The sequence below is a fragment of the Parasteatoda tepidariorum genome, chromosome 3 (genome assembly GCF_982258835.1).
Source record: "Parasteatoda tepidariorum strain Cologne lab strain chromosome 3, Ptep-v5.0, whole genome shotgun sequence".
Lineage (NCBI taxonomy): Eukaryota > Metazoa > Arthropoda > Arachnida > Araneae > Theridiidae > Parasteatoda > Parasteatoda tepidariorum.
The window spans coordinates 2,542,194-2,569,607 of record NC_141757.1 but is presented as its reverse complement, the minus strand read 5'-3'; the positions used below and the strand labels follow the sequence as shown (position 1 = coordinate 2,569,607).

The 27,414-nt window shown below is 28.5% G+C and overlaps 1 protein-coding gene across 3 annotated transcripts; it reads left to right on the top strand.

Annotated features, from left to right (window-relative positions):
* Positions 1–6,909: 6,909 nt before the first annotated feature.
* Positions 6,910–25,742, top strand: LOC147812705 (serine/threonine-protein kinase mig-15-like). 3 transcript variants are annotated; one of them, XM_087158593.1, is made up of 5 exons: positions 6,910–9,256; positions 10,561–10,772; positions 16,242–16,305; positions 19,666–19,805; positions 24,183–25,370. In XM_087158593.1, exons 2-5 carry the CDS (start codon positions 10,596–10,598, stop codon positions 24,192–24,194), a joined length of 393 nt encoding a protein of 130 aa, XP_087014719.1. In that variant the 5' UTR covers positions 6,910–9,256; positions 10,561–10,595; the 3' UTR covers positions 24,195–25,370. The 3 variants fall into 3 exon arrangements, with proteins under 3 accessions (XP_087014719.1, XP_087014718.1, XP_087014720.1); XM_087158592.1 differs by lacking the exon at positions 24,183–25,370 and adding an exon at positions 21,042–21,166; XM_087158594.1 differs by lacking the exons at positions 19,666–19,805; positions 24,183–25,370 and adding an exon at positions 25,664–25,742.
* Positions 25,743–27,414: the final 1,672 nt, after the last annotated feature.

Genomic DNA, 27,414 nt, shown 5'->3' with positions numbered 1-27,414 from the left:
AAAAGATTTATAGTGAAAATCTTCTTGAATTAAACTCAGTGTGTCGATGATAAGTAAGTAATATACCTCTAGGAAGCAGTATCATTAACGATGATTTTACTACTATTCAAATTTATGCCTTCAATTCACAAAATTGGCTTTTATTATTTTAAGGGAAAAACATTCTTAAGGTGTACTTCTAATATATAAGTAGCCTTGTACTTTTGAACCCAATCCAGAAGGAAAGGAAACTCCTGGATCCTTCGTGGGGGACGTTTTGTTGAAATTAACTCACATTTGAGTTACAGAGTGGAAAACCACGAAAACCTCTCACGATTAGCCTGACTGCTAGGGGACTCTAACCCATGATCCGTCTACCACTGAGGGTATTTCACTTCAGCGCTGTGGTTTGTGTGAGCCGGATGCGTATCGACTAGCCCTCGCTGGTATTCGAATCACCTCATTTTGAGTCGAGCACTCTATCCTCTTATGTGCGGCAATTTTGTTTTATAATCATCGTTGAACAGCCGACCCAATTTTGATTTACGACTACTAATTTTCAACTCCATAGAGTTGTAATTTTATACCTATTCTCGAAGAACTGCGGGATAAAATATTGGGAAGAATTTGCTTTAATGTAGGACTCATTGATGGAACTAATCCCAAATTTACTTTAGAAAAACTACCACGGTTAGCCCGATGGCAAAGGGACTCTAACCCACGAACCGTCTATCACTGAAGATACTCTAAGTTAGCACTGTGGTCGGTGCCAGCTGGATGAAGAATTCGTATCGATCCGATATCGCTTGGATTCGAACTCGTTTTACTTCATTGGAAAGCGACGACGCATCGGGTCCATGAGGCAGCAATTGATGATTTCTCATATTCCTGATAATGTCTGTCGAGTACTTTCAATCAAGTTTTAAAACGTTTGTACGGCAAGGAATGTGCCTTCAACTATTATCAAAACTGATGGAATGTTTTAGAGACCTCAAAATGAACCAAAACTGGAGAGGATCGAAGCAATTTTATAACAAACTGTAAAAAAAAACGGCGAAGTAAATTCTGTAAAGTAACAAACTTCGTAGGGTTAAGTAACAAGCCTGGAAAATAGAAGCCTATTTCTGAAACATGTCGACTGTTATTTTCAGTCTGTATATTTTCTGAAGAGAATGAAGTTTTTTTAATCAAATATCTTTCCATTTTAGTTTATTTAATCATAATAAAGTTGTATTTATAGTTATTATAATGCATTTTCTATAATATTTGTAGAAATGAATTTCATGAAGAAGATGGCTGCTTCCTGTCTGTCAGGAATCAGGTAAATGTTCGATTATAAATTTATTTATTTATTGTTCATTAAATTCTTCAATAAATGTATTCATACAAATGGAATGCAGTAAAAGAAAGTAGCTCTACGAAGGAGGATTTAGAAGGGAAGAAATTTAATTTCTACAAACCTTTATAAAGCATTTAAGAAGCTAGTATATTATTTTTCAGATAAGAATATATATTTGTCATAGATGATAACAAAGGACAATTCTTTCTGTGTGTAATACGTAAAATAATATGAAGAGTATTTAAAGATGAGGCAATTTGCGGCATCACGATGAGGATAAAGTCAAAGTTCTTGTAAAAAGAGTTGTAAAAATGTATTAAAATTATTTTTTTTAATGTGATGACGTTTTACTGAATATTTTTTTAAATCATTTTCCTTTCAATGTTGGTTTATGTTCTTGGTTATGTTATTTTATTTTATAACCGTCGTTGAACAGCCGACCCAATTTCATGGGTTTACGACTACTAACGTTCAACTCCGTAGCCTTGTAATTTTGAACCAATCCAGAAGACAAGGAAACTCCTGGATCAGTACCCCCAGAGGTATTGATTTGTTGTGGGAACATGGAGGACTTTGAGACTCGACAGATTTAACGTACATCAGCCACCATTTACTACACGGGGAATCTTCGGCCGGCGAGGATCGAACCCACGATCTCTTGGATATGGGCCCAGCGCCCTACCGACCAGGCTATCCCGGCATTTGGTTATGTTATGTATATAAGGGACATTCAAATGAAACCCGATCACTAGTGTAAAGAAACGATTTTATTAACTCACAAATGCACTTATACACAGTACGCATACTCAAAAATAGTCGCCAAAACTGTTAGCACACATTCATCCCATTGCGACACTAGCTGGTCTATTACATCTTTGAAGAAGCTAGTAGGCTGCTGTCGGATCCAGGCCTGGACCCAGTCACACACCTCGTCGTCCATTTTGAAAATATATACTTGAATAGCTTGTTTTAGAGGTCCAAAAACATGAAAGATGCACGGTGAAAGGTCTGGACAGTACGGTGGATGTTCCAGCGTTTCCCACCGAAACTCGTTGCTCCTGCTTACTCGCCTGCATGTTCCGTAGTGGACGATAACTTGCATGACCACCTTCTCTTCGAAGTGCAACCACACTGTCGCTATGCAACCTCAAACGTTGCTCATACGTCAGTCTCTCTACCAATAGATGGTGCAGCCATACACGCAGTTACGTGGCACCCCATTACGTCTAATGCATAGTTAGACGCATTGACCAGGTTTCATTTGAACGACTCTCATATATGGTGGAAAATACAATTATATTGTGGAATTTTAGTGTTGGATTGGCTTAAATTAGTTGTTATTTTTTCTTTCATTGATTTACTTCTGTACTTATTAGAAACGAAGAGAAATTAAACTTAGAAACGGTTTACTTATTTTAGTAAGAGTCAGAAATATTTTCTGAATGTAATATGAAACTACAGAATTTCAGTTAAACAAGCTTACTAACCAGAGTTTCTTTCTTTTTTTTTTTTTTTTAATTTGATTATTTATCTTTACCATAAACAACTGAAATTTATTTATATACTCGTATACTTATTAGATTGTAATAGTTATCCGTAATTTCGCATTTAGTGCACACATAACAGTAAAAAATGAAATAAGTATAATAAAATGTCCAAATAAGTATAGAATAAGTCTAAGAATGAAATTCAAGAATCTTCAAATCCATGAAATGAGCAAATTAATAAATGAACGAGTCAGTGGATAATGAATCATTAAATTGAAGGAAAAAAAAAACAGTGAATCGATATATCAAAAATAAATTACCATATTAAAAAACGGATCAAGTGAAATAAACAAAAATTGAATGCATATGATTATCAGTCAGGGGATGAAAGCAAGAAAAGATGAATTAAATTATTAGTAGGAAAATGAAACAGCGAATTACTGAATTAGAGTATTAAAGAAAAAATGAATCAATGAGAAGCGAATCAGTAATCAGTGATTCTTTGAGCTTTTAGTCGATTGAACTCTTAGTCGCACTATTTTATTGATTCCGTAATGTGTTGATTCTTTTTCATTTTCGTTTACATATTTATCGATTCAATAAATCACTCACCTGCTAAATCACGCATTCGATGATTAAGTCTCTGATGAATCGATTGTTGATACATGCATTCTCTTATTTATCAATTCATTAAGTCAAATATTTGCTAATTTATTGAATCGCTGATAATCATTGATTGACGACTTTATTAATTCTCTGTTTCATAAATTTGCTCATTCATTGTGTCTATGATTGATTCACAAATTTATTGCTTCAGAGATACGAATTAGTGTTTCGTTTATTTTTCTACGCTAAAATTATTAATAAATTTTTATCAACAATTATAAATGTAACTTCACACAATGCGATAGTTCTTAAGTATAAGTTTTACTTTTCAAAAAAAAAAAAAAAATTTTTTCTTTTAAAAAACAATATTTATATAAAAACATAATGAGAAGCAATCATGCAAGCTGGAGATTATATCTAAAAAGAAAAAATGAAGAATTGCTATTATCTAAATCAGCGTTCGTGAATTCATTAATATCATGGACCACCAACAAACCTCGCTATAGTGAACACGGTTTATAGTGAATTCCCGGATAAAGTGAACGAAATGTTCGCTCCCCTGCCTTGCTGCACACGTATAATGTTATTTTTTGTGGATATAGTGAACCAAAGAAAGAAGAGAATTTGGATAGTATGCACTTTTTTTCATCTTATTTTCTTAATTTTTTTGCAATAATTTTGAAATGTCTACTTCAAAACAAATACATATACCGATTTTTAAAAACCATCTATAGCATGGAATGTAGCAATAAGCATTTTTTCTTGTGTGCTTCATTATTGAATATGTTCAGCATTCAAAGAAGCCGCCCTCACCCAATGTCTGGCCCAGTGGCCCCCATACCCCCCAAGCTCATGGGTGCATTCTTGGGCAAATTCTAAATTCCCCCCAAACTATTCGTTTCATTTAGTGTAAAAATTCCCCCCCCCCAGGCTTTAAGTGGGCGCATCGTGTGCCCACCTTCCCCCCTGATGGGGGCCCCTGGTCTGGCCACAAGTGATTCAAGTCAAAGCCGATGAATTTGCTAAGCGATTGGGTGAGATTACTTTTAAGTGCTCGAATGGCTGGTTAGACAGGTTTAATAAAAAGCGGAATAACATAAATTCTAGAAAAATTATCGGAGAGTCGGGAAGTGTTTCAATATTCGCGATGTTGAGAATTGCTCATCATTTAAAGATAACTAAATTTTTTTTTGTACTCTAGACGAAGAGTAATAAAAAATAAAAGTGAACATATTTTTGTTACTACGAATTATTTTTCAGTCATTTTTGTATTTCGTTCTATGGGTCAATAATTTAAATAATGCGTAATAAAAGGGGGGGGGGGAGTTTGGAACCATTAGTCAAAATCGTTTGCGGAATGGTTATAGAGAAGTCCCGGTTATAGTGAACCGAAATTTCTGTCCTTTGAACGCTCACTATAGCGAGGTTCGTCTGTACAAACTTTAATTATTTCATTTTTTTTAATGTAGTGACAGTTATGCAGTTCATCCAGATAAGAGTTTTTGCTCACATCCCAAATGATAACATTGGTTTTCATAAAGGAAATATCGTATTTTCGACATTCTTCCCGAACCACATAACGCAGAAATGCGGTGAATGTACACTTCACCCCACTGTGTCACCACAGTATCCGCATATCTCACTTTCCCCCACCCCCGTAATTATAATAATATACAGTTATGAGTTATAGATATTCATTAATTGCGGCTTGAATAAAAATAGTGGCATTGTTGGCAGTCACATTGTTACCATAGCGACGAAGAAAGTGACTGTGACCTTGAATCCCCAATTTTAACTATAAGAGAGGACCCAAAATCGGATATAAAATAAAATTACAAGAGAGGGCTAGGATAGCCTAGTTCGTAGGATACTGGGCCCATGTCGAAGAGATCACCGGCCGATGACTCCCCATGTAGTAAATAGTGACTGATACCCGTTAAATCTGTCAGGTCACAAAGTCCTCCATGTTCCCATAACAAATCAAAAACTCTGGGGGTACTGATCCAGGAGCTCCCTTGTTTTCTGGATTGTGATCAAAATTTCAAGGATACAGAATTGAACATTGGTAATCGAAACCCAGAATTAGGTCAGCTGTTCAACGACGATCATAAAATAAAAATGATAGTATTGAGCCGTGGTGGCTCAGGGGATAGAGAGCTCGCCTCCCGATCAGGTAAACCTGGTAGGATACAATGGCTGGTCGATACGAATTCCGCACCCGGCTCTCACCGTCCACAGTGCTGATGTAAAATATCCTCAGCGGTAGACAGATCATGGGTTAAAGTCCCCTTGCCGTCAGGCTAACCGAAATAAGTTTTCGTGGTTTTCCTCTCCATGTTACGCAAATGTGGGATAGTTGCTCCAAAGAGTTCTCTACGAAAGCAAATTTCTCTCAATACTTGATCCAGGAAGATAATCGAAGGTAATTTTTTAGCAACTAATATTTTTCTGGGAATCGGCGATAATTTTATTTCAGTCTAAATTGTTTACGAGTTGTTTAGGAAAATTGGTGTTATATTCGAACATTTGACTTCAGTGATCTGCCTGGGAACCGTGTCTTAACGATCAGTCCACTGCGGGACTTATATATACCAGGAAATAGGAATATTTGGAATGAAGTCCAGGGTAAAAGGATTCGACCAGCAACCTTTACACTAAAGCTATTTATTCTTATTTCTGCTCCCTTTTAAGGTGTTTACTTAACAGTTTGCTGAGCGCTTTTATCTTACCTCTTATAAAATTTGAATTCCAAAGAAAACTAAAACGGTCATAGAAGACAAGTAAGCTAAAAGTGTAAAAATATTTTCGCACAATCTTTGGAAATTGATTTTAAACCAATAATTTATTTTTACCATATAAATTTGTTTTCAGTTTGGATTTTTAAATTAAAGAATTCAATTAAAATAGAAATGCATTTTTTTTAATAGTATCCCCTACCTATTTCAGGGTGCACAATCATTTTTAAATTCACGGCTACTTGTATTTCTGGTTAACTAATGAAAGTTCGCATGCTCGAGTATTTAGGCATGTTGACGACATTTATTGTAATTTTTATATAAATAATATTGTTTTTGGCACTAAATTCTTCACATGAGTTGACTTAGTTACATATTATTTGGCTGCCTCTTTTGCTTGATCTGTTGAATGTGCCTTGTGAATGAATACATTTAACTGAATTGTAATTGCCCTGTTAATGTTAATTTGTGTGGAAGTTCTGTTGTTTGTTCTGTTGAATGTGCCTTTTGAATGAATCGTAACTGGTGTGAAAGCCCTTGTGCCTGTTCTGCTCGATGTTCCTTGTAGATGAATAGTTGAATTATTATTACCCCAATGAATTTATTTGCTTGTTTATGCAATTATGTAAACACGTCAATTAAATCCAACGAAATTAGTTTTAAGCGTTTTCAATTTATTATTAAAGGGATGATTTCCGTATCATGATACGGAAATATCCCCCCTAAAATTGTAGTAAGACTTAATTATTGTGAACGAGTTTTTTTTTTTTTTTTTTTTTTTTTTTTTTTGCACTTTTAGTTTTTTTAAGATAACTGTGTGTGAAACCATCACAGTGAAAGCTATCAAAAACCTTAAGAATTGCTTTTATGTATTGGTATAACATTAATATTGATATTTTAAGTAGCTAAACTTATGAGAAAAAGTGTATTGAAAAATTTCTCTTTTGTTACAGTTAAGAATTCAAATTATATCAAACAAAATTTTTACCATTATTATGCACTATTATCTAAAATAACCAGTGTATATAAATAAACTTTAAGTATTGACCATAGTATAATAAACAAAAGTTCTTCTGAAAACTCTTTTTATAAAATTACTGACCAAAATTTATATTTTAACACAGATTTTTTAAATTAAAGTAAGAGTTAATTTTGAACTATAATCTCAATTTAAACATAATTGTTAACTATATTACTATATTTAAGTGTGTATATATTTTAAACTTTAAAATGCATGCATGAGTTAATATTTAATATAATATATATATGGTAACTAATAAAGTTCTTGCTGTCTTTGCTTTGCTATTGAGTGAAAAGTAAATTAGTGTGTAAAGTGGACAAAAATCCTGTCGGTTCAGAGTAGGAATATTAGTTGTTATAAAAGCAGGTACACCATACACTGCTTATCACTAGCTGCATGAGAACTCCGAATATGTCAAGTGTCAGGGGGTAGTGCTGTGAATAAGCATACTGTATGGCATTGGTTTCAAAAATTAAGGTCTATTTAGAAGAAATTTGGGTCCATTAACAAACCCTTAACAAAATATTTTAACTTAAAAGTGGACCCTTCACAGATTTGATTATATTCACTATTGTTTATTTTAATCGAATGAACCTTTCCCAGGAAGCGGGGGGGGGGGGGGGGGAGAGAAAGACAAATGCAAAGGAACTAAGTATAGACTAACCAAATATTTGTGTGTTGCAATTCTAATTTAGGGGCAGCAATAGCTGTTTATTTTTGAAAATTTAATTTGTTTTTATTATTATTTTACAGTGTTGAGCATAATCTTGTATCCATTTACAATTTAAAAACTCATTGTAAAGGATTTTTGCAATAACAGGACCCTATTTGCACAAATTCACAAAAGCAGGACCCTGGTTGAAAGAATGTGACTTAACATTTATTTTTTATTCACAAATTACGATTAATTTTTTCGCAATTTTACAAAAACGGACCTTTCACAAAATGTCTGGACAGACCCCTGGAAACATCTAGTTGATTTGTTACTTGATACATTTATTGCACTTAAAATATTCTTATTTGTTTTTAAAGCATAATATTTTTTTTCCCTTCTGTTTCCCTATTTCTTTAATGTCACCCCTGCAAAATATTAGTTAGAATTAAGAAATTCGTTTTTTCCTATTGTGACTTGTATAACTGGCTCATTCAATATATATTTTAAGTAAGATATTCTGGTGACTGAAACATTAATAATTTTTAAAGTTAATTATCAGAAAATATACCCACATGTGCTATTAATATGTGATTTTTTTTTTTAAATAAAATATTCGCTTAAATTTTATGTGTTTCTATTTGAGAGAGTTATGCTTTTTAAGTAGGAATTATGATAATTTTTTTTGTTTGTTTTTAGAATTTATAAATAACATATTTTAAATGGAACAACATAATATAATATTCTAGTTTTAAGTCTCATTAAAATTTTTGTGTATGGTTATCTTTTTTAATAGTAATTAGTTATGTTATTGGAAAGAGAAATTACCAAGTTTTTAGCATTCACTATAACATATGTAACTACATATACATTCATGACATAACTTTTGCTGAAAATATTTAGTTTTTATTTTAACTGAAATGAAAAGTAATATTACTTATGTATAAATTTGACTTTTGCTTTAAATATTCTAAAGAAATCAGTATAATAAAAGTATCTTAATTTTTATTGCAGATATATCAGGAAGTAAGTGTTAAAAAATTTTTTTATATGTTATTGCAATTGCACTAAATGTTAAAATAAAATCACCACTTTTTTTAAAATAAGTATTGGCTTTGTTTGTTGTGCTAATTTTAAATAATACAGCATGAATTAATATTTATAGTTTCTTGATGCTTGCTTTTTATATTGCTTTATTGTCTGTTTACCTCTTAGTTTTATTTTTCTAATTGAATAACTTTATTCTTTTATGTAACAGTATAGGCAAGCTGTTGGAAAGGCCCCTCCTCAACTACAACACAAACAGTGCTCTTTTCTCACATTTGGGTTCGGTGATGGTACTGGTCCCTTTCCATCTCCAAGGAGAGAGAGCCATGTTAGTGTCAATGTTACACCAACATCGCACGAGTCATCTGATGACACTCCAGAAATAAGAAAGTACGATTCAACTCTGATATTCTATGTGCTGCCTTATGGAGTGAGAATCGAGCACTTTTTTAAAAATCTTTTCTCCGTCTCTTTTTTGATACACGATTATTTAGCAAAGTAAATTATGTAAATATTATTCCTGAAACCTAAATTCTGTTACAGGGTTCCTATGAAGTGCTTATTAGTTCTTATTTCACTCCTCATAATGTGTTCATTTCCTTTTGAAAACAAAATCCTTTTTCTCAAACATCAAAAGTTTATATCCAAATTACCTGATTTAGTTTTAGTGCTAGATTAGTGATAAAATTAGGTGTGAGTTTTTTTAAAAAAACCGTGATACATTTAGAACAAGACTGAATACATTATAGCCCTTTATATTGACTTACGTTTGTATGTACTTGCATATTTTAACTGCTGGCTTTTTTACCAAGAAAAAGACTATAATTGTTTTAAAAATTTTTGGATGGCATTGTTTTGTATATTTTAAAAACTAGGCTTTTAACCATTAATATTTTTCATATAGATTTTATGAGTTTAACTTCGTTAATAATTTCATTATTATTTTCATTAATAGTTATCAAATTAAATTGTTTTATTTTAAAATATGATTGTTATTTCAACCTTCTTAAATAAATGAGTTCACTTACAACTAAATAATTTCACTTCAAACAGCGGATCTTGCCTATTCAAGGTAATTTACCAGGCGATGATCGTTTCTGCTGCTCGCAAAGGAAATCAAAATAAATAAATAAAAAACTGTAAAAACATGCCATTTGTTTGAAAGTCAAGCATTCAATAGTGAAATATTTTTTAATAATTTTAAAGTCTTTGATGGTGTTTATTTTTAGTGTGAAAAGTAAACAGTAAGCCTTACATTATTAATTTATTAATAAATTATCACTCATTATTCAACACGATGTTTAAATGTTTTATTGTGTATCCTTCTAAGTTTTCTCGTGGGTAACGAACAAGGACATTAAATTTTTAATATGGCATAATAAAATTATAAATTATTTTGTAGAAAAAAATTAATTAGTAATTTGCTGATATTAATTGGAATTAAAGCAGGTTAACATTTATTAAAATAGATTAAAAGCTAGTTTAAATTCATTGCATTGTGTAATTTACTTATTTATTTGATTGTGCTACTAACTGTGACTTAAGCATTAGGTGGAATTTTTACATTGCTGATAGCAATATTTTATCACACTGTTGCTTGGAATTATCATTTTTTATATAAATTTCTTTTTGAACTTAATTTTGTAGCTAAAATTTACTTTATTGTTTTTTTAATATAAACTGTTGTTACTTAGGAGTAAATCTGCTGATTGGTACAGAGAATGGACTCATGCTTCTTGACCGTAGTGGTCAAGGTAAGGGGTACCAGTTAATATCGAGGAGAAAATTTCGGCAAATTGAAGTCCTAGATGGCCAAAATATTCTTGTCACAGTGCCTGGCGAAAAATGTAGAGTATGCGTATATTACCTCTCATGGCTGAGGAGCAAAATATTAAGAACTGATGGAGTGAGTATTAGTTAGTGTATTATCAGTTTAACACATATTCAAGTTCAGGATTGTTTTTTATATATTCCTTACAGTTATATTTTAGTTATTAATGAATTATTTTTTATTAGCTTATAGGGAAACTGAAATAGCTTTTAATGCATGTTTTATGATTCAGCTTTTGATTTTAGACAATGTAATTAATTTTTATTTGATTTCATTTATTTTTTATTATTAACGGTAACCAAATATACTTTTAAGCTTATTATGAGTAAATCATTAAATTTCAGATTTCAATATTAAATACAAATTCGTTTTCATCTCTCCCAAACTTTTTTTTTGTCCTAGTTAGAGAAGAAGTTATAAAAGTTTTAAAAACCCATTTTCTTATAGGGAGCTGCAGCAAGACTTGTCTTTTAATAATATACAGTGCCTGTCACTTAATAAAGCATCATTCGTTCTTAGGAAGTTTGATTGTATTAAGTGGCTAATTTTATTAACTGGTATTCTACATTTAAATAAATAAAAAAAGGTTTCAATATTAAACTTTACAAATACTACAGTGGCTAAATTAATTTCTGTATTTTTGTTTAATTTTAATGGTTTTAATTTAAATGTCATATATTATTAAAAAAATAGCTTCAATTTTTTTTAAACGATTTTGTTATTTTATAAGCAGCATTTTAAAGATTAAGCTCTTTTAAGGCTTGTAAAAGTTTTTATAACTCTTATTATTTCATTGAGAGTTAAATTGGAATTGATGTCAAATTTATCTTTGACATTCAGATCTTGAGAATATAGCTAGTTAACAAATTTAATTAAATGTACCCACTATTTTTATTGTGTCTAAATAAAATAAAAAAAGAGCACAGACTGGTTTTTATTTTACTCGTTTTTTCAATATTTTAACACCACTTTTTTGTTTGATTTAATAAATGATGAATATTTTTTAAATGTGTTTATCTCATTAAACATTTTAGGAATTTAATTTATTTTTTAGTTTATTCTTTTAAATTTTGCTTCAGCTATTTTCTCAATAGTAAAGGTTAATGAGTCAGTGATTTAAACTGATATTGAATGATAACTGTATTCAATACTTTTTCTTAACTCATCAGCAGTTTTTGTTTACATTCCTTTACACTTCTCTTCCCCGTTTCATTCTTTTTTAAATATAAGTGCAGTTACTGCAGCTAAAAACCTGTTTTGTTATTTTCTCTATTGGTAAGTGTGATATTTTAAATATTTGTTTGCCTTATCTTATTGAAATTTTGCATAAATGCTCACTACATGCTGTTTGTCTATAGCTTGGCGAACAAAAAACAAGGGGCGCGCTCAAATGATCAGAAAGTCGGGTCCACAATCGTGGTTGCCGGGAGAAAAGTGTTGCACCAAGCAGACTCCTCAATTCTGCTTTTAACATGTAAAGTCTATGGTGGGCTTGTCATACTTTGAATCGATTTTTCTTGTTCAAGAATCGGAGTGATCAATTAAAAAAAAATACTAATAATTTTTTCAATCTTTCCTATCCACGAAAATGTAGGTTAATTTTTTAATCTTTATTACTTTTTGTAATATTGCCTTTGAAACACAAGTCACTTTCTACCTTTGAGTAAGGGAGGAAGGCAACTTCCACCCCCAAGTTCACTAATCTTCTCGGTGGGAGGTCTTGCTCCCTTTTGAAAATCTTTTTCTCTCTCTGTCCTCCTGAAGAACTGATATGGGGAACGCTTTAAAAACCGATAGCTTTCTTTTTAGTTATAAGCTTGTAATTTATTATGAAAATTATATTTGCTGATAATTCGTTCATTCTATATACATTTTATTTATTTAGTAGTAATAATTTTCTTGTTTTTATTTATTTTGAGAATGGAATTTATTTTTTAAATACATGATTCCCCGTTTTTTAAACTTTGTTTCTTGTTTTTTAGAGATGTTTCAGAATTAAAAAAATTAGCTGCTGAATAAAGTGAGATTAATTAAAATCGAATAAATGACGTAAAGATCTTCCAATATACTATAAAGCATCACAAAACTGCAGTTTTCCTTTTTTTTAAAAAATATATATCATACACTCATTTGTAGGTTTAAAAAAACATTTACATTAAAAAAATTTAAAAGGTTCCAATTTTTTCATTCCGTAAATAGTTTTAATTACTCCAATAGCTGGGATAGTATGTTTTTTCACGGTTAGGAAAAAAAGTAGCTAGTACACAAGACCACGCATCATCCAAACATGAACAAGCACTTAACCCTGTTTTTAGTGCTTTAATGTAAATACACAAGAACACTAAAGTATTATGAAATTTTCATTTTAATCAGCAAATGAAGAAAAATATGAAAATACACGCATGTATTGTAAAATTCTTTTTAAAAAAAAGGAAGTAAAAGAACATTAGTGGTCATAATTAATATTCACGAGAGAAAAATACAAACGATATCAAAATATAATGAATCGATGCTTAGGAACGCAACACTGAAAATATTGAAACCAGTTTGATTGCCAGATGAAATAGAAAGAATGAGAAATGTGATTATTATAAACACCACGAAATTTCATCACGATAAATTAAAAAATAAAAATAAGCTGTAATACTTAGAGTTAAGCTACTCTTTGTTACTTCAGACAGTCAAACTGGTTTTGATGTTTTCAGACCTGATTCCTTAGTTGATTCCCTGATCTGTAGTTCCTAATTAATACACTTTTTAAAACTTTTTTTCGCAATATTCTAAAAATATATATTAAGAGTAGTAATTATGCAATATCTTATGTATTTAATAACGAGAAATTTTTCGAATTCATATTAAAAGTGTATAATGTAATTTTTATTCATAACTTTTTGCTAGAACAAAGTATGTAATCAATGTGTTATTTTAGTTTCTCTTCCCTGACCCTCTTTTGCCATTCATGGAGAAGAGTTTTAGTAGAAATTTCTATACTGCAAACTTTAATTAGTGTAATTATAGTTAATTAAAATATAAGGAAACTAACCGTCATTAGCATTACATAAAGAGGAAAAACACGAAAACCTCCCAGGGTTAGCCAGCATGCCATCTATATGAATATATCTCCTAGATAACCATAATTTTCTGTATTTTTGTATTTGATAAAATTTTGTAAAGTAAACTTGTCTCAATCTGTTGTTATGTTGTAAGTTTTAATCAAAACCAATAAATGCCTTTTCTTTCAAAAATTTCGTTATCGTACTTTTTATAAATTAATTTCGATTATTTTGATAAATCTTTATATTAATTACAGTGAGCAGTCTCACAAATCTATGTACTAAAATGTAAAATAACATAGAATTGTTTTATTTTGTTGTTTTTAATGATCCATCGAAATGATCTATTAGAAAAATAAATTTAAACTGTCACTTCAGCTTATTAGTCGAAAATGTTATAATTTATTTTTACGACAGAAATAATGGTATTTTTTTATGAATCCTCATAACTGAAATGAAAGAGTTACATCAATTTTCTTATAATATTACTTCTACGTTTAGAAAATTATAAAGCTTATCAAAGATAGTTTTTAAGGAATTTCTTAGAAATAAGTTATACTTTTGTAAGTTATTTATTTGTCCTTTTATTTACGACATTTACAAATGAAATGCGTTCATTAACCCCTTTTACCATTATTCTTTGTTATTAGGGTTATAATAATTTAATTAAAAATGAAGTTCCTTTATTATATAAAGTAATCACAAGATATTACTTGATAAAAATTATTTGATAAAATATAAATACCTTTTAACAAGCAAAAGCTGATAAATAAAATATATTCACTTTTTAATAAGTTATATTTTCCTTTATTCCTTTAAAGTAAACTTCATATAAAACTGCGCTCTCAAAATATGCAGTTTAATAAATTTATACTAAATAACTGCTTTAGATCAATAAGGAATTTCTTTTGTATTATTGTTAAATAATATCTCTGGCGATAAGTTTTTAAAGTAACTATAACTGAGAAGAAATAATGTAAGTAAAAATGATGAATATGAGTTTGTGGGTAAAGTTTTAAATGTATCCGAGCTAAATTATTTGAATAAGTTAAGTGATATAATCGGAAACTAGATCTGTCTTAATATGATTTAAAATTTTGTGATACTTAAATCGAATAATTTTCAATTTTGATGTTTCAATTTGTTTGTGACAAATAACCCCAGTGTTTATTTTTTAAGATCGAATCATAATTCCAGTTCGGAGTTATTTATACAATAATAATTGTAGTTAGCAAAAGTAATAATTAAAATGAAGTGAGTTTTTAGTGAAGGTTAATTTAGTTTTTTCAAATTGCGAAATTCAAATATTTAAGTCTAAATCAAATTTACATAGTAAGCAACCATATTTGCTTAAACAATGGATTAAATGTTAACATAGTTTTTTAAAGTGGTAGAATTTAATTAGTTTCAAAACGGTGTAACAATCTTTAAAAAAAATAATTAAAATTAAAAAAAGATTGTGAAAAATATTTGTATTTGAATTGTAATTGAAAGAAGAAAATTAAATACGCAATAAAAAAATAAAATCTTGAACTCAAGGTTTTACTTTAACATAAAAAGTTTTAAAAATTAGCAAATCAATTTTAAAAAAATTAACAAACTTTATTTGATCTATAGAGAAAATATAAATTTATTTTTAATGTAGTTACTTTATATGAATTACTTTCATATGACTACATAGTAAAATTTTATAAATTTAAATACTCTGGTTATTATTAGTTCTCTAAATAATCAAATCAAAATAATAAACAATTCAAGATATAATTAGAAAAAGTGCATGTTAAATAAAATGATAAAACTATTTTGAAAATAAATAAAGTCGTTTTAGAGTTAAAAAAAATATTTTTTAAGTTTTTCTTAGAAAGAGAAAAAGCATAATATAAGATGAAGAGTGAGTTTCTTCTGATATCTTTTGAAAGCTAGTTGACCCCCGCAGGTTGCAATCCCCCTTCTGCGACTGTGGTTAGTCGATTAGTTTCGGGTTACACACACGCACCCCCACAAAAAATGTAGGGGAGACAGTAGAACGGGTTTTGGAGGTGCAATATATTTCGTCCCTTTTCGAACCTATCCTTACTGAAGGTTAGAATTGAAATGAAAAGGCCTCTTTAGGTATTCTTTGGCCAAGGTCTATAGTATAGAGTTAGGACTAAGTTAACAAGTTGTAATTTTTTATTTTACACCTATACCTAAATTGTTTTTTTTTGATTATTTAGATTTATTTAGGTCTAAAAAAATGTATTTTAGACCATTTTTACTAGTGGTTGCTATATTAGTGGTAAATTATTTAAAAGTTATTGTTATGCTTAATGAAAAGCCCCAAATTCATTACAAAAGCATTAAAGCCACACAAAAAAAAAAAAAAAAAAATTACTAAAATGAGTTTTTTTTTTATTTAAGTTAATATTTTAAGAAGTTAATTTTTTATCCATTCTTTTTTTTTATAGTTAATGAAAACAATTTACTTAACAAAACTGTGATCATATTTTAGATTGAAAAAAGAAGTGGTTGGATAAATGTAGGAGATCTTCAATGTGCTATCCATTTTAAAATAGGTAAACAAGAATTTAATGCATAAGTGTTATGTTATCTAAATTTTGTATTTATGTCCATAATATGTGTAGTGTTTATGCTTACAATTCAAAAGAAATACTAGATAAATATTTATTTGGCACACGTTAAAGTTAACACTGTATCAAAATTTTATTCAGCTATGCACTGCTTCTCAGTATGAATTAACTTATCACAAATTTTAAAAAAAGAAAGAAGAAAACTGTTATTTACTATGCTTCGTAGCATACTTGTAGCTCTATTTTCTTCTATTCTCTAATTTTATGTACATACAGTCAAACCTTGTTTAATGTCACCTCGAAGGGAGACAGAAAATTTGTTCATGCTGAAAGTAGTTCACATTATCAATTCAGAAATTATTTTTAAGAAAATCTTACAATACATGTTTTCTAACTTCTATATCTGTTATTAATTTGCATTTTCTTGTCTTAAATCTCTATTATGAATTAGAAATGTATCCAATAGTCAAAAAGCCAAATATTTGGCCAAAGAAAATTGACCGAATAGCAACACTTTTTTTTTAAATTAAAAAACATGAATAAATATTTTTTATATTGGAATAAGTTTAGTCATTGTTGAAAAATAATCGAAACTTAGCTGTATAATTGATATGGGGTAAAGGGGAAAAAGTTTTAATAGAAATGTTTAAGTTAGCAAAGATAATTAGATACTAAGATAATTAGAAATATTTAAGATAAAGAAAAAACTAACTGCTATTGAAAAAAAAAAGCTAAAGTTGTAAAGGTGAATAAAAAAGAATATTCTCTTAATTCTTAAAACAAAACTTTAATGTTAAAAATAATATTTTCTGCAAAAAAAATTATGCATAAAACATTGAAAGAGGTAATGTCTATCAGAAACTTCTTAAAGAATGCAGCGCTATTATAAAAACGCATATAAAAAACAAAGATTATACACAAAAGCAGAATAGAAGAACTGAAAATTTATCGTAATTTTTGAAAGAAAATTTTAATGCTTAACATTTCAGTTTTCCAATTACTGTATTTTCAAGAAAAGTGAAAATTAAAGTCTAGTATAAACCCTAATTGCCTTGTCATAATAAAAGCGTCTGTAAAACTAGTCTTTTGTAGAACAAAAAGGTTTTTGTAGTACAAAAAGCTTTTTGTTATATCCCCATTATAAATATGTAAGTTAATATATATTTGATTTCATATTTATTTATGTGTGAAACATATAATTATAATTGTACTATAATATATATCTAGTTTTTATTTCTGCTTTATATTAAATAATTTCTTTAAATCTCGTAATAAATACAACCAATTACTTCAAAAAATAGAATAAAGTTATAAAGGAAGCTAAAAATATTTTAGTTCAGATCAATTTAATTAAAAAATGTTCTTACTTCAGGTGCTCTATCTTTTTTTTTTTAAATCTGTTGAAGCAAATAAAAAATTACTAATGCTACTGGCTGTTTAGCAAATAGGTAAAATTAGAAGAATGTTTCTCACCTGTGCACTATTCTCCTATCTATTAGCATGGAAAAAACCCGTTTTGCTATGTGGAGAAGACTGCAGATTCAAAGCCAACTTTTTTTGTGCAGAGCCATCAGTGGGTTAAAAGTAACTATTTGAGAAAAATTTATTCATTGCACAAATTAAAGAGGATTACTAACAAGATAATTGGTAATATCTTGTTTTGGTTTCTTATTGACGCACGCTTTCCAAAAGTCTTCTAACTTATCAACTGTATCCAAAAAAAAAAAAAAAGATTCAAGCTTTCGTTTTTCATTACAAAAAAAAATGAAAGTATTCGTTATGAAATTAAAGTATTCGTTAGTGAAATTTAAGAAAAATCTTTGCTCCACACATATTTATCTCTAGAAATGCAGTTCCGTAATATCAATTTCTTGGTATGAGAGTGGTGGAGAAATAACTATTCATAATGAACAAAGGATCAATATGGGTTTTTCAAGAAAGCATGCCTCTTTACTTTCACACTCATGAGGTAGAAGAAAACTCTTTTCACATTAGAGTACAAAAGGCTTGTTTCCTGTAATTCTCAACAACAATGCTCTCTCAACAGATTTAATTCATACAACTCATTAATTTAATTGCTGTAATTAATAACTCGATAACAAAGCATTTAAAAAACTCTTAGAACTGTAGAACTGTGAATGATTAGTTTTCTTACCTGTTCAAGGGGAACTGAATTTTTTGTTCACATTTAAAGTACATTTTAATCCAAGGGCAATGAAATTCAAGTACACCTTAAAAGATATTTCATGTTAAAAGTACTTTAAAGTATTATGTACGTATTCAATTTGGCAGGGAATAAAAAATTAGTTCATGTTAAACAGGGTGCGTAACATTTTTAAAAAGTGCTTATTTTTTATTTGCGCTTTTTAAACGCCCTTAAAGGTGGTGGTTTTTTAATTCGAGTTTGTAAAAAGTGCATAATTTTCTATATTTTAAAATGAGATTTTTCTTTTCTTTGCCTTGTCGATTCTCGTTCTAAATTACAAAAAAGGGCACGATTTTCACATTTTTCTCTGCAATATTTATCAGAAACTAGTTACTTTATCATGATTGTGTAATTTTTTTAAAAATGTTCTTGAATTTTATTGATTGTGAATTTTATAAATTAATTTTGTTTCTTTTGAATTTTATTATGTTTATAAAGTAAGAACTTTAAACAATAGAAAAAAAAATGTGTTTATTACTGCACAGATCCTAATTAGAGTGCTTAAAAAGTATATAAAAGGTACTTATTTTTTGTTGAAAAATCTGGCTACACACCCTGTTAAAAAAAATTATGTTAAGCATGTTCACGTTAACGAGGTACCACTGTGTATTTATAAGTGTGTTTTTTCTTTATAAAAAACAGCTTGCAGTGTTTATATTTAGACTATTCATTTTAATGACTCAAACAGTGATGAATTCTTGTAAAGTGTCTACTTTTGACAAAAGTATGATTACTTTGTTTAGTGATGTTAATATTTAAAATTTTATTTTGAATTTTATATTTACATCAATTCTAATGTGTATAACCTTAAACGTAAATCCATTTCAAAGCATAACAAATATTATTTATAAACCTGTTTGTAGGTTTTTCATTAGACTACTTATCACAGCATTGTAATGATGATTAATTCTAATTAAGAGTCCAGTTCTTACCAGAATTTGATTTCTTTATTTTATAATTTTAATAACTTTATGAGTAATATATCACTACTATACCAAAGAGTGACTGTTTTTATAATTTTTTCCCAGTCGAATTTGAAAGAATAAAGCTCCTTTTGATCGCCTTGAAAGAAAGCATAGAAATTTATTAATGGGCACCAATACCGTATCACAAATTCATGGCCTTCAAGTCTTTCGCAGACTTAGCTCACTGGCCTGCTCTAATAGATATGACGATTGAAGAGGGTGTTTGGCTCAAAGTAGTGTACGGTTCTACTGAAGGTTTTCAGGCTCTAGATTTGGATTCTGGTGATGTCTACGATATTTATATACCCGCTCATGTGAGTAAATTATTTTAATATCCTTCTGAGTTTTAATGAATTTTTTTGTAACTGATGCTTGAGTTTTCTGTGGTTTTCTCCGAAAATGATTGGTCACTCCCACTGTCACAACTGACTTTGGAATCGGTGCTGGTGTCGCTGTTTTCCTACAAAGAGTTGTCTATTATGAAATCCTATGCATTTGTTATGCAGACAATCATGTTCAGGATAGATTGAACGCAAAAGATATACCTATGGGACGTGACTAGTGCAGTGACCAGAATGGATCATTACATTTTTCCATTTGAAAGGGGTAAAAACTAAATTTCTCCCATTCAACAAATTTTTACACCTTCGACTCTAAGCTGCATTCAATTTTCAGTAACGTTGAAAAGGAAAGGGTGGCTTATATTGCAATAAATATGGTATTTTAAAAATTGCAACTTTAGTAAACTTAAGAAAATAATAATCCAAAGAAACACAATGACTAATATGTTGGTTAAATAAAAAGAAGTTTTTTTTCTGAGTTAATAACATATAATAGATTTAAAAGTAACAAAAGTTTTCTCTTTGCTTTATTTAGGACTTGTTTTATTGATGTTAAATTTAGTTCTCAAGCATGTAGTTATCAAGACATCATTGAATTGTGTGTTTTTTGTCTTTGTTTTCTTAGTAGTTTACCTTATTCTTTTTCTGATGTAACTAGAGTAAAAGTATAGTTAAGTGAGTAAAGTTTGTACTCTTTTTGTTAGAGTACTAGACTACATGCTATTTTTACTAGACTAATAGTTTTAATATAATATTTAGCCACAGGAATCTGTTTCTGTGTTCTTGAAGATCACTTTAGTTCATATCTTGACATTTTGTGGCTGATTGTCATGATGTACATAATAACGTGGAAGATATTTATTATAAATTATACAAAATTAGTCTTAAAAACTTACAATAAGTGGCATACTGCAACACAAATATCCCTCACTCTATGGTTTGTTTGAAAATTTGTGCATAGTTTAAAATTACAGGGTTATAAGAGATAAGTTGACACACATGCTCTACAACTTAATGCTTAGCAAAATATCAGTACCAGACTTTCAAATGAGTTTGAAAACTTCATTGCCTGTAATATAATAACAAATTTTCAAAGTGAAGATCTTTGCATTTAATGCAGAGTTGTATGCAGGTCACTGAATTTTATATGTATGCATGGCGCAGTTTACTTAATATTTTGCCCCATTCCTTATACAAGTATCTTTTTAGACGTGCCAAAATTTTGAGGTGTCACACAAATTCTCATCACCAAGATAAATCATAGAAAAAATTCATTGGAGTTAATTTCGTGGGATTTGATGACAATTTTCAATCTGTAAGAGATTCAAGGAAATGTAAATTTTATGCATAAAGTTTTGTATTTTATTTTTGCTGATAGTTTACACTTGAATAAATAATTTTTTTTTTTTTACATAAAATTAACTTTTTTAAATCTTTTATTTAGTTTACTTCAAAGCTCTTTTCTTTAAATTATATGATATTTTTACATTTTAAAAGCCTTATAGTCACTGTTAAACATTTTCTGCATCTATTTCCACTTCATTAAGCACCTTGATGATTTTTTAATTGAATAATAATATTTCCGTTGATCTTTTTCTTGCGCTCCTTTTGGATAGTTTCGCAATTGAGTATGTTTTAAATATGAATACATTATTTAGCTTTTAGTAGGCTTCATGCGCTCTAATCCTAATTTTTGAATATAAAACAAGTAACCTGTACAATCAATAGTTTTGAAGCATCTAAAGATCTGGTTGCCACTGAAAATGTGCCGACTGTTTTTGCTAATGTACACCAATTCATGCGCCACTTCTTTGAATCTTGTTGATACTCGCTCTATCAAGTAATTCTATAATTTAATTGTAAACTGGTTGCAAGCTATTAGGAACTGTTAATAAATCTCTTAATATTAGGAACTGTTAATAAATCTGTTAATATTAGGAACTGTTAATAAATCTTTTATCTAACTTGTTTTTCAATTACTTGGGAGTAATACTGCATTCCATGCTAGCACTTTTAACACTGCATTTGAGCATATATTGTACATTCCTGTACAAAATCAGTTTATTTAGGTCACCTTTAGCTGCCTTCACATTTTTGACGTATAGTTATGAACCACCCTGTAATCTTATGACTTCCCCTAAATAAACTGATAATTTTCTGATCAAATGCTAGTTTTCTTATCAAAAAGTTATTCTTGATAGAGAACTTTGTGAATTAGCTAAAAATAAGCTTTAGTTCTTATATTTAAAGAGCTGACTCAGTTATTCAATAATTTAAGCAACTTGGGGTGTAAATATGTATCTTTTGACTGAAAAGTAATGAAATGTGGATTTTGAAGCAGAATAAGAATGGAAACTTTATTAAGTGTTGCAATTTATTTTGCCACATTTTTCTACTACAACCCTAATCTATACAATTGTGAAGCTATTTGTTGTAAAACTCTTTAAGTATAAACCTCTAATATAGATAGTTCAGCTTTAACCTTTTTCTGGGGGAAGGGGTGCCTGTGGGATGTGTTTTATTGTTTTATGCAACACTTTCTCATAAGGGTAGAGAATGTTTTCTACATTTCCCACCTACTTTCAAATATCAATTATAAGTTTGGGTATACATCTACTGTTTTCTTTCCTGCTTTTTTTTGTAGTTAATTTAAATTTTGTAAAAAATATTTTTGTTTAAAAAAAATGTTTTAAAGTTATTTTTCAACGATAATTTCTTTATTGCTATTTTAATTTAACGAATAGCAATTTTGATTATACATAAAAATATCAAGTAATCATAGCCGTCAAAGTAAATTATCTCAAATTGAAATAAATATTGAAGTAAAATATTTTAAATAAACTCAAATAAATAATATTTTTTGGGTTTCTATTCTATTTTTGGTATAAATGTGGTGCTTATTGGTTTTTTAAACTTTTGATTGTAATTGTTGCAGACAAGAAGAAAATATTTTACTATGAATTTTAATAAAGATATTTATTTTGTAGGAAAAATTCATATATATATTTACATTTTTTAGCTGTAACTTCATTCATGATTTTGGCTATATAAGGATTTCAAAGATTGCGGATTTTGAAATTGTAATTTATAATACTGTATTTTTTATGCTTTATTTGTAATGATATCATAAATGGTATTTTTTTTTCTTCCTAATCTTTTTTCTTTTGTGACAATTTTCGTGTTCCTCCCCTCTCATTATGCTAGATACAATTTAATTTTAAGTTACTTTTTATGAAGTCTAATAATATCTCGTTGGTTTATCTTCATAAGATCGAACTAAATTTTTAAGAACATTAAAATTTTATAAATCTATTACCTGAATTTAAAAAAAAAAAAAATTCTATTATAGTTTCTACATAGTTTCTGTAAGATGCATTCATTTATGAAATTTGGTACAATAAGAAAATGACATGATGTTTTGAATATGAATATTTTATATGAATCATTTGCAACTGAAGCACAATAATTGAAATATTCATGTATTACTTGTTGGGGAGCTATTTTAAAAGAAAATTCTTTGGAAATCAAAGCACATATTTGATTCGAACTAAGAGATTAGAGGAATAAGGCTCTGAGTGATATGTTATAAATAAATTTAGAAACTGGCTAAAGCATTTTTTGAGTTAGTGATTTAAATTACGATATATGCTATTTAGAAAATAAAATTAAATTAAAAATGTTGTATTAATTTTTGTCAATGATTAACCAAGTTATTGTAGTTAGTAGTTTTTTTATGTATCACACAATTTATTTAATAAGATTAATAATTTATTAAATAAGATTAAGGCGATTTATTTGATTAAATAATTTCAATAGTAACGACCATTCTTACTGAAAAGAACAGATCAATCAAATTAGCCAGGAATTATAGTAGAATTGTCTTCGTTTCCCCCTCTTGTTTTTATTGTTATTATCATTAATAGTGAAAACGTAAAACCGGCAAATAAAGTGGTAAAAACTATTTATCATTGATTGAAGTGAAGTATTTTCATAAGTTAAAAAGATTTAACAATTCTAAAGATGAAAAATATATTCAAATAGTTATATTTGTAGTTAAATTGTCTTTTCGTGCATCAGAAATTATATAAATTTCTTCTATTTTTACTCAGACTTATTGTAGAACAGAGAGATAGTTTAAAATTTGTTTTAATATGAATATATTAAAAAACAGCTTGTAAAATTTTTTTGATAGAAATTAAACGTGAAATACTTAATAAACGTACTAAAATTGCAAATATTAATTGTAATGTATTAAATAGTTATTATTATAGGTACTGATAATTATAGCTATTAAAACTTTTGTATGTTATTGTAAACTAAGACTTGATTCTTTAAATTTTGCTTTTGCAGAAATTGTTGTGAATGAGGGATTGATATAACAGCAAAAAAGAAAGAGCTGTTTCTATTATTTTTTCCATTCATTAATTTTTTAAACATAAATGTACCTATAGGCATTGAAATATTATTTATTGAGATTCTGCATTGATAAACTTCAAAACAAAAAGATTGACAAAGTGTTACATGGTGCAAATGAATGAATGCTTGAAGGTGCATAAGTTATAATAACATAGGACAGGCTGATAATTTATCATAGAAAACGATATGTGAAATGTTATTTGTTTAATTTTTTATGCTGAATCTAATAAAACCACTGAAAAAGGATTTCTGCACTTATAAAGTGATACAAAAGCACAAGAGTCCCTCTCTGGTGGCCCTTGTATTATCCCTAAATACGATAGTCAAAGAAGTAGTGAACCGTGTTTCAGAAAAACAGTGGGAGTATAAAATTGTTTCATTCTCGTCACCATTTTTTTACGAACAGAGACTACATTTTACAATTTCCACCCCCAGTCGCAGAAAGATACCCCTACAGACCTAGATGTCTTGTCGATCCCTCTTGAAAAGGTTAATAAATAAGTATGATATGATAAGCAGTTAATGTTGTAGTAAACAATACACAAAAATCATAAGGAAGTTTGGAATTGAAGTAGCTCCCTGATTAAATGTTTTCATGATTTGTATTTCATTGCAATTATGTTAAATAATCTGAAATGTTTGCTAGTGTGCATGTATGCATAGAGAATAATAAATGTCAGTTAATAAATACTTTTTAAAATTCTGGTTTTAATATACAAAGTTCCTATATTTAATCCCTGTATTCTTGGGTTATTTAAGGTTTTATCAAACTTTATAAAATATAATTAAAATCTGTTTTATAATCAAAAATTGCATTCATAATGTTTTTTCTTCAAAAATTGTCTTTAAAAGCCTTAAAATACTAACATTAAACACTAAATTTTAAAGCATTCTGCTGTAGTGGTAACAAAGAACTTTTTTTAACAGGAAATTGAAACTAATTTGGAATACATGTGATTTTTCATATGAAATATATATTAAAATGAACTAATTTGGTTTTTTAAATGTGTGTGACAATTAAAAAGAATTGTTAGTATCATTGAAACATTTATTGGGTCCTAAATTAGAAAGGCATTTATACAAGTATTTTTTTTTATTATTATTATTCTATTTTTATATGCTTGCTGCATCTTACACATTGGAATTGTATTATTGTTTTATTTTATATTATTTATTTATTTTTTGCTGATGGGCCTTTTTTTACACAATATATTTTCTGCTAGATTGTGCAGAATCTTTTTTTTTTATGTGTATGATTTTTTATAGATATAATTAATTGTTTTGTAATTTTATGTCAGAATTTTACTTAGTTTTATTTATTTTAATCATTTAGTTTAATTTTAGAATTAGTTTATTTTAATCATTGTCCAAAGCATTTCAAAAGTTTTTAATGTTCATGTTTATATTTCTTTTAGTCTCAGGGCTCCATTACACCTCACACTATAGTCACTCTTCCCAATTCCAAAGGCTTGCAACTTCTTCTTTGTTATGATAGTGAGTATAATTTCAATACTTAAAATTTATAACTGAACATAAATTCTTTTACATTTGATTCCAGCTATTTACTGCTCATTTTAAGAATTTATCAAATTTTTTTAAGAAAAAAGTATTTTCTATCTGTATAAACTGTTATTGTTAGAGATTTAAAATTACTGATTATAGTTTTATTGTAATTATTGCTAATCATATGTTGCATTATCAGTTTAAAAATGTACCCGAACAACTAGTTCTCCATTATTAAGAAGACTTTCTGTTTTCTATAATTTTTGTGTGGTTAATTTGGTTAAAAATGATGGTTTTCTTAATTTTGATAATTTTTCACACAATGCGACAAAATGTGCTATGTTGAGCAGATACTAAAAAGTAACTGAATATTTAATATGTGTTTGAGTTTAATCTGTGCATTTTACATCACACATATTAAAGTTTAGTATTTCTTTCAAATATTTCGTTGTACATTAAATTATTCTGTGGAGTCTTCATTATTATAAAATCAGAACTTTTTGAGATTTGCAGTTTCATTCCTTTGAATGTATTGAATCTGCTGTCAGCACAGTTTCAGCTGAAACCGAAGAAATGCAAGGCACTTTAGGAAAACTTGGGAAAGATCCCACCATTAAATTCTGTATGCATGCCACATTTGTTGTATTTCGGACAACCTGTATAGAATAAGTTGTTTGTGATGAATTATGAAAAATTTTATTTTTTTAACAATGTTATATATATCTATACATATTGAGCCATTAATATTAACATTAAATGTACTTATACAAATATACTTCTTACAAATATATGTAAATGTTCTTATTCTTGTTTTTAAAGTGACAATTTTTATGTTCAGACTATTTTTTAAAAAAGGTCAATTTTTATTAAAAGATGATTATTAACATACTCTTTCTTAAATATTTAATTAAAATAATAAATTTCATAAAAAATTTAATGAACTGATAAAATTAAAATAAAACTATTTTTAATCTGCAATATATTAAGAAGATTAAATTGTTGTTGAGCTGTTTGTTTTGGATACAGCTAAAAAACATATGTAAGAAAATGAACATAGTTTGATATATATGTTTTACAAAATTGGATATAGCTCAAAATAAGGGGTTAAAAGTTTTACAAATGGGTGTTTAAAAAAGTAAATAAAGCTTAAAGTGTATATTTATAAGAATTGTCTCAGCACAATGATTCTTTTGCTTCTATGCTAATGCTTTAAGTTTCCATCATATTTTTGTATTATAGGCACATGTCCTATCACTGCACTAGGAATAATCCTTATGGATTAAGATTTTGGACTGCTAGGTTAAGTTGACTAGGATAGTTTGAAAAGTTGCAATTGTAACTTTTCATATGATCTCAGATGATGAGTTAAAAAATAAAAACAAATATATTCTTCGAAAACCTTTTCATTTCTCAAAGCTAAAAGTCTGAGGTTCAGAAAATTATTTAACTATTTTCAGAATTTGTGAAAGTCTGTTGAAGAACTACTTATAATTAAAATTGCATATGCAGAGATGCATGCATTATGAAATTATTTTAGTTCCAGGTAATTCTTTTGAAAAATAATTATAACAGTAGTATAAAAATCTGAATTAAATGCTTGTTTTCTTCGACACTCACATTAAGTTGTTTAAATGCCTATCTTCCTTGAAATATTTTGTCCATT

Excerpts from the sequence above, each read along its gene's own strand:
- LOC147812705 (XM_087158592.1), top strand. The coding sequence starts at position 10,596 with ATGCTTCTTGACCGTAGTGGTCAAGGTAAGGGGTACCAGTTAATATCG. Across the intron at positions 10,773-16,241 it reads AAATATTAAGAACTGATGGA|ATTGAAAAAAGAAGTGGTTG; the intron begins GTGAGTATTAGT and ends ATCATATTTTAG. Across the intron at positions 19,806-21,041 it reads ATATTTATATACCCGCTCAT|ACGTGCCAAAATTTTGAGGT; the intron begins GTGAGTAAATTA and ends GTATCTTTTTAG.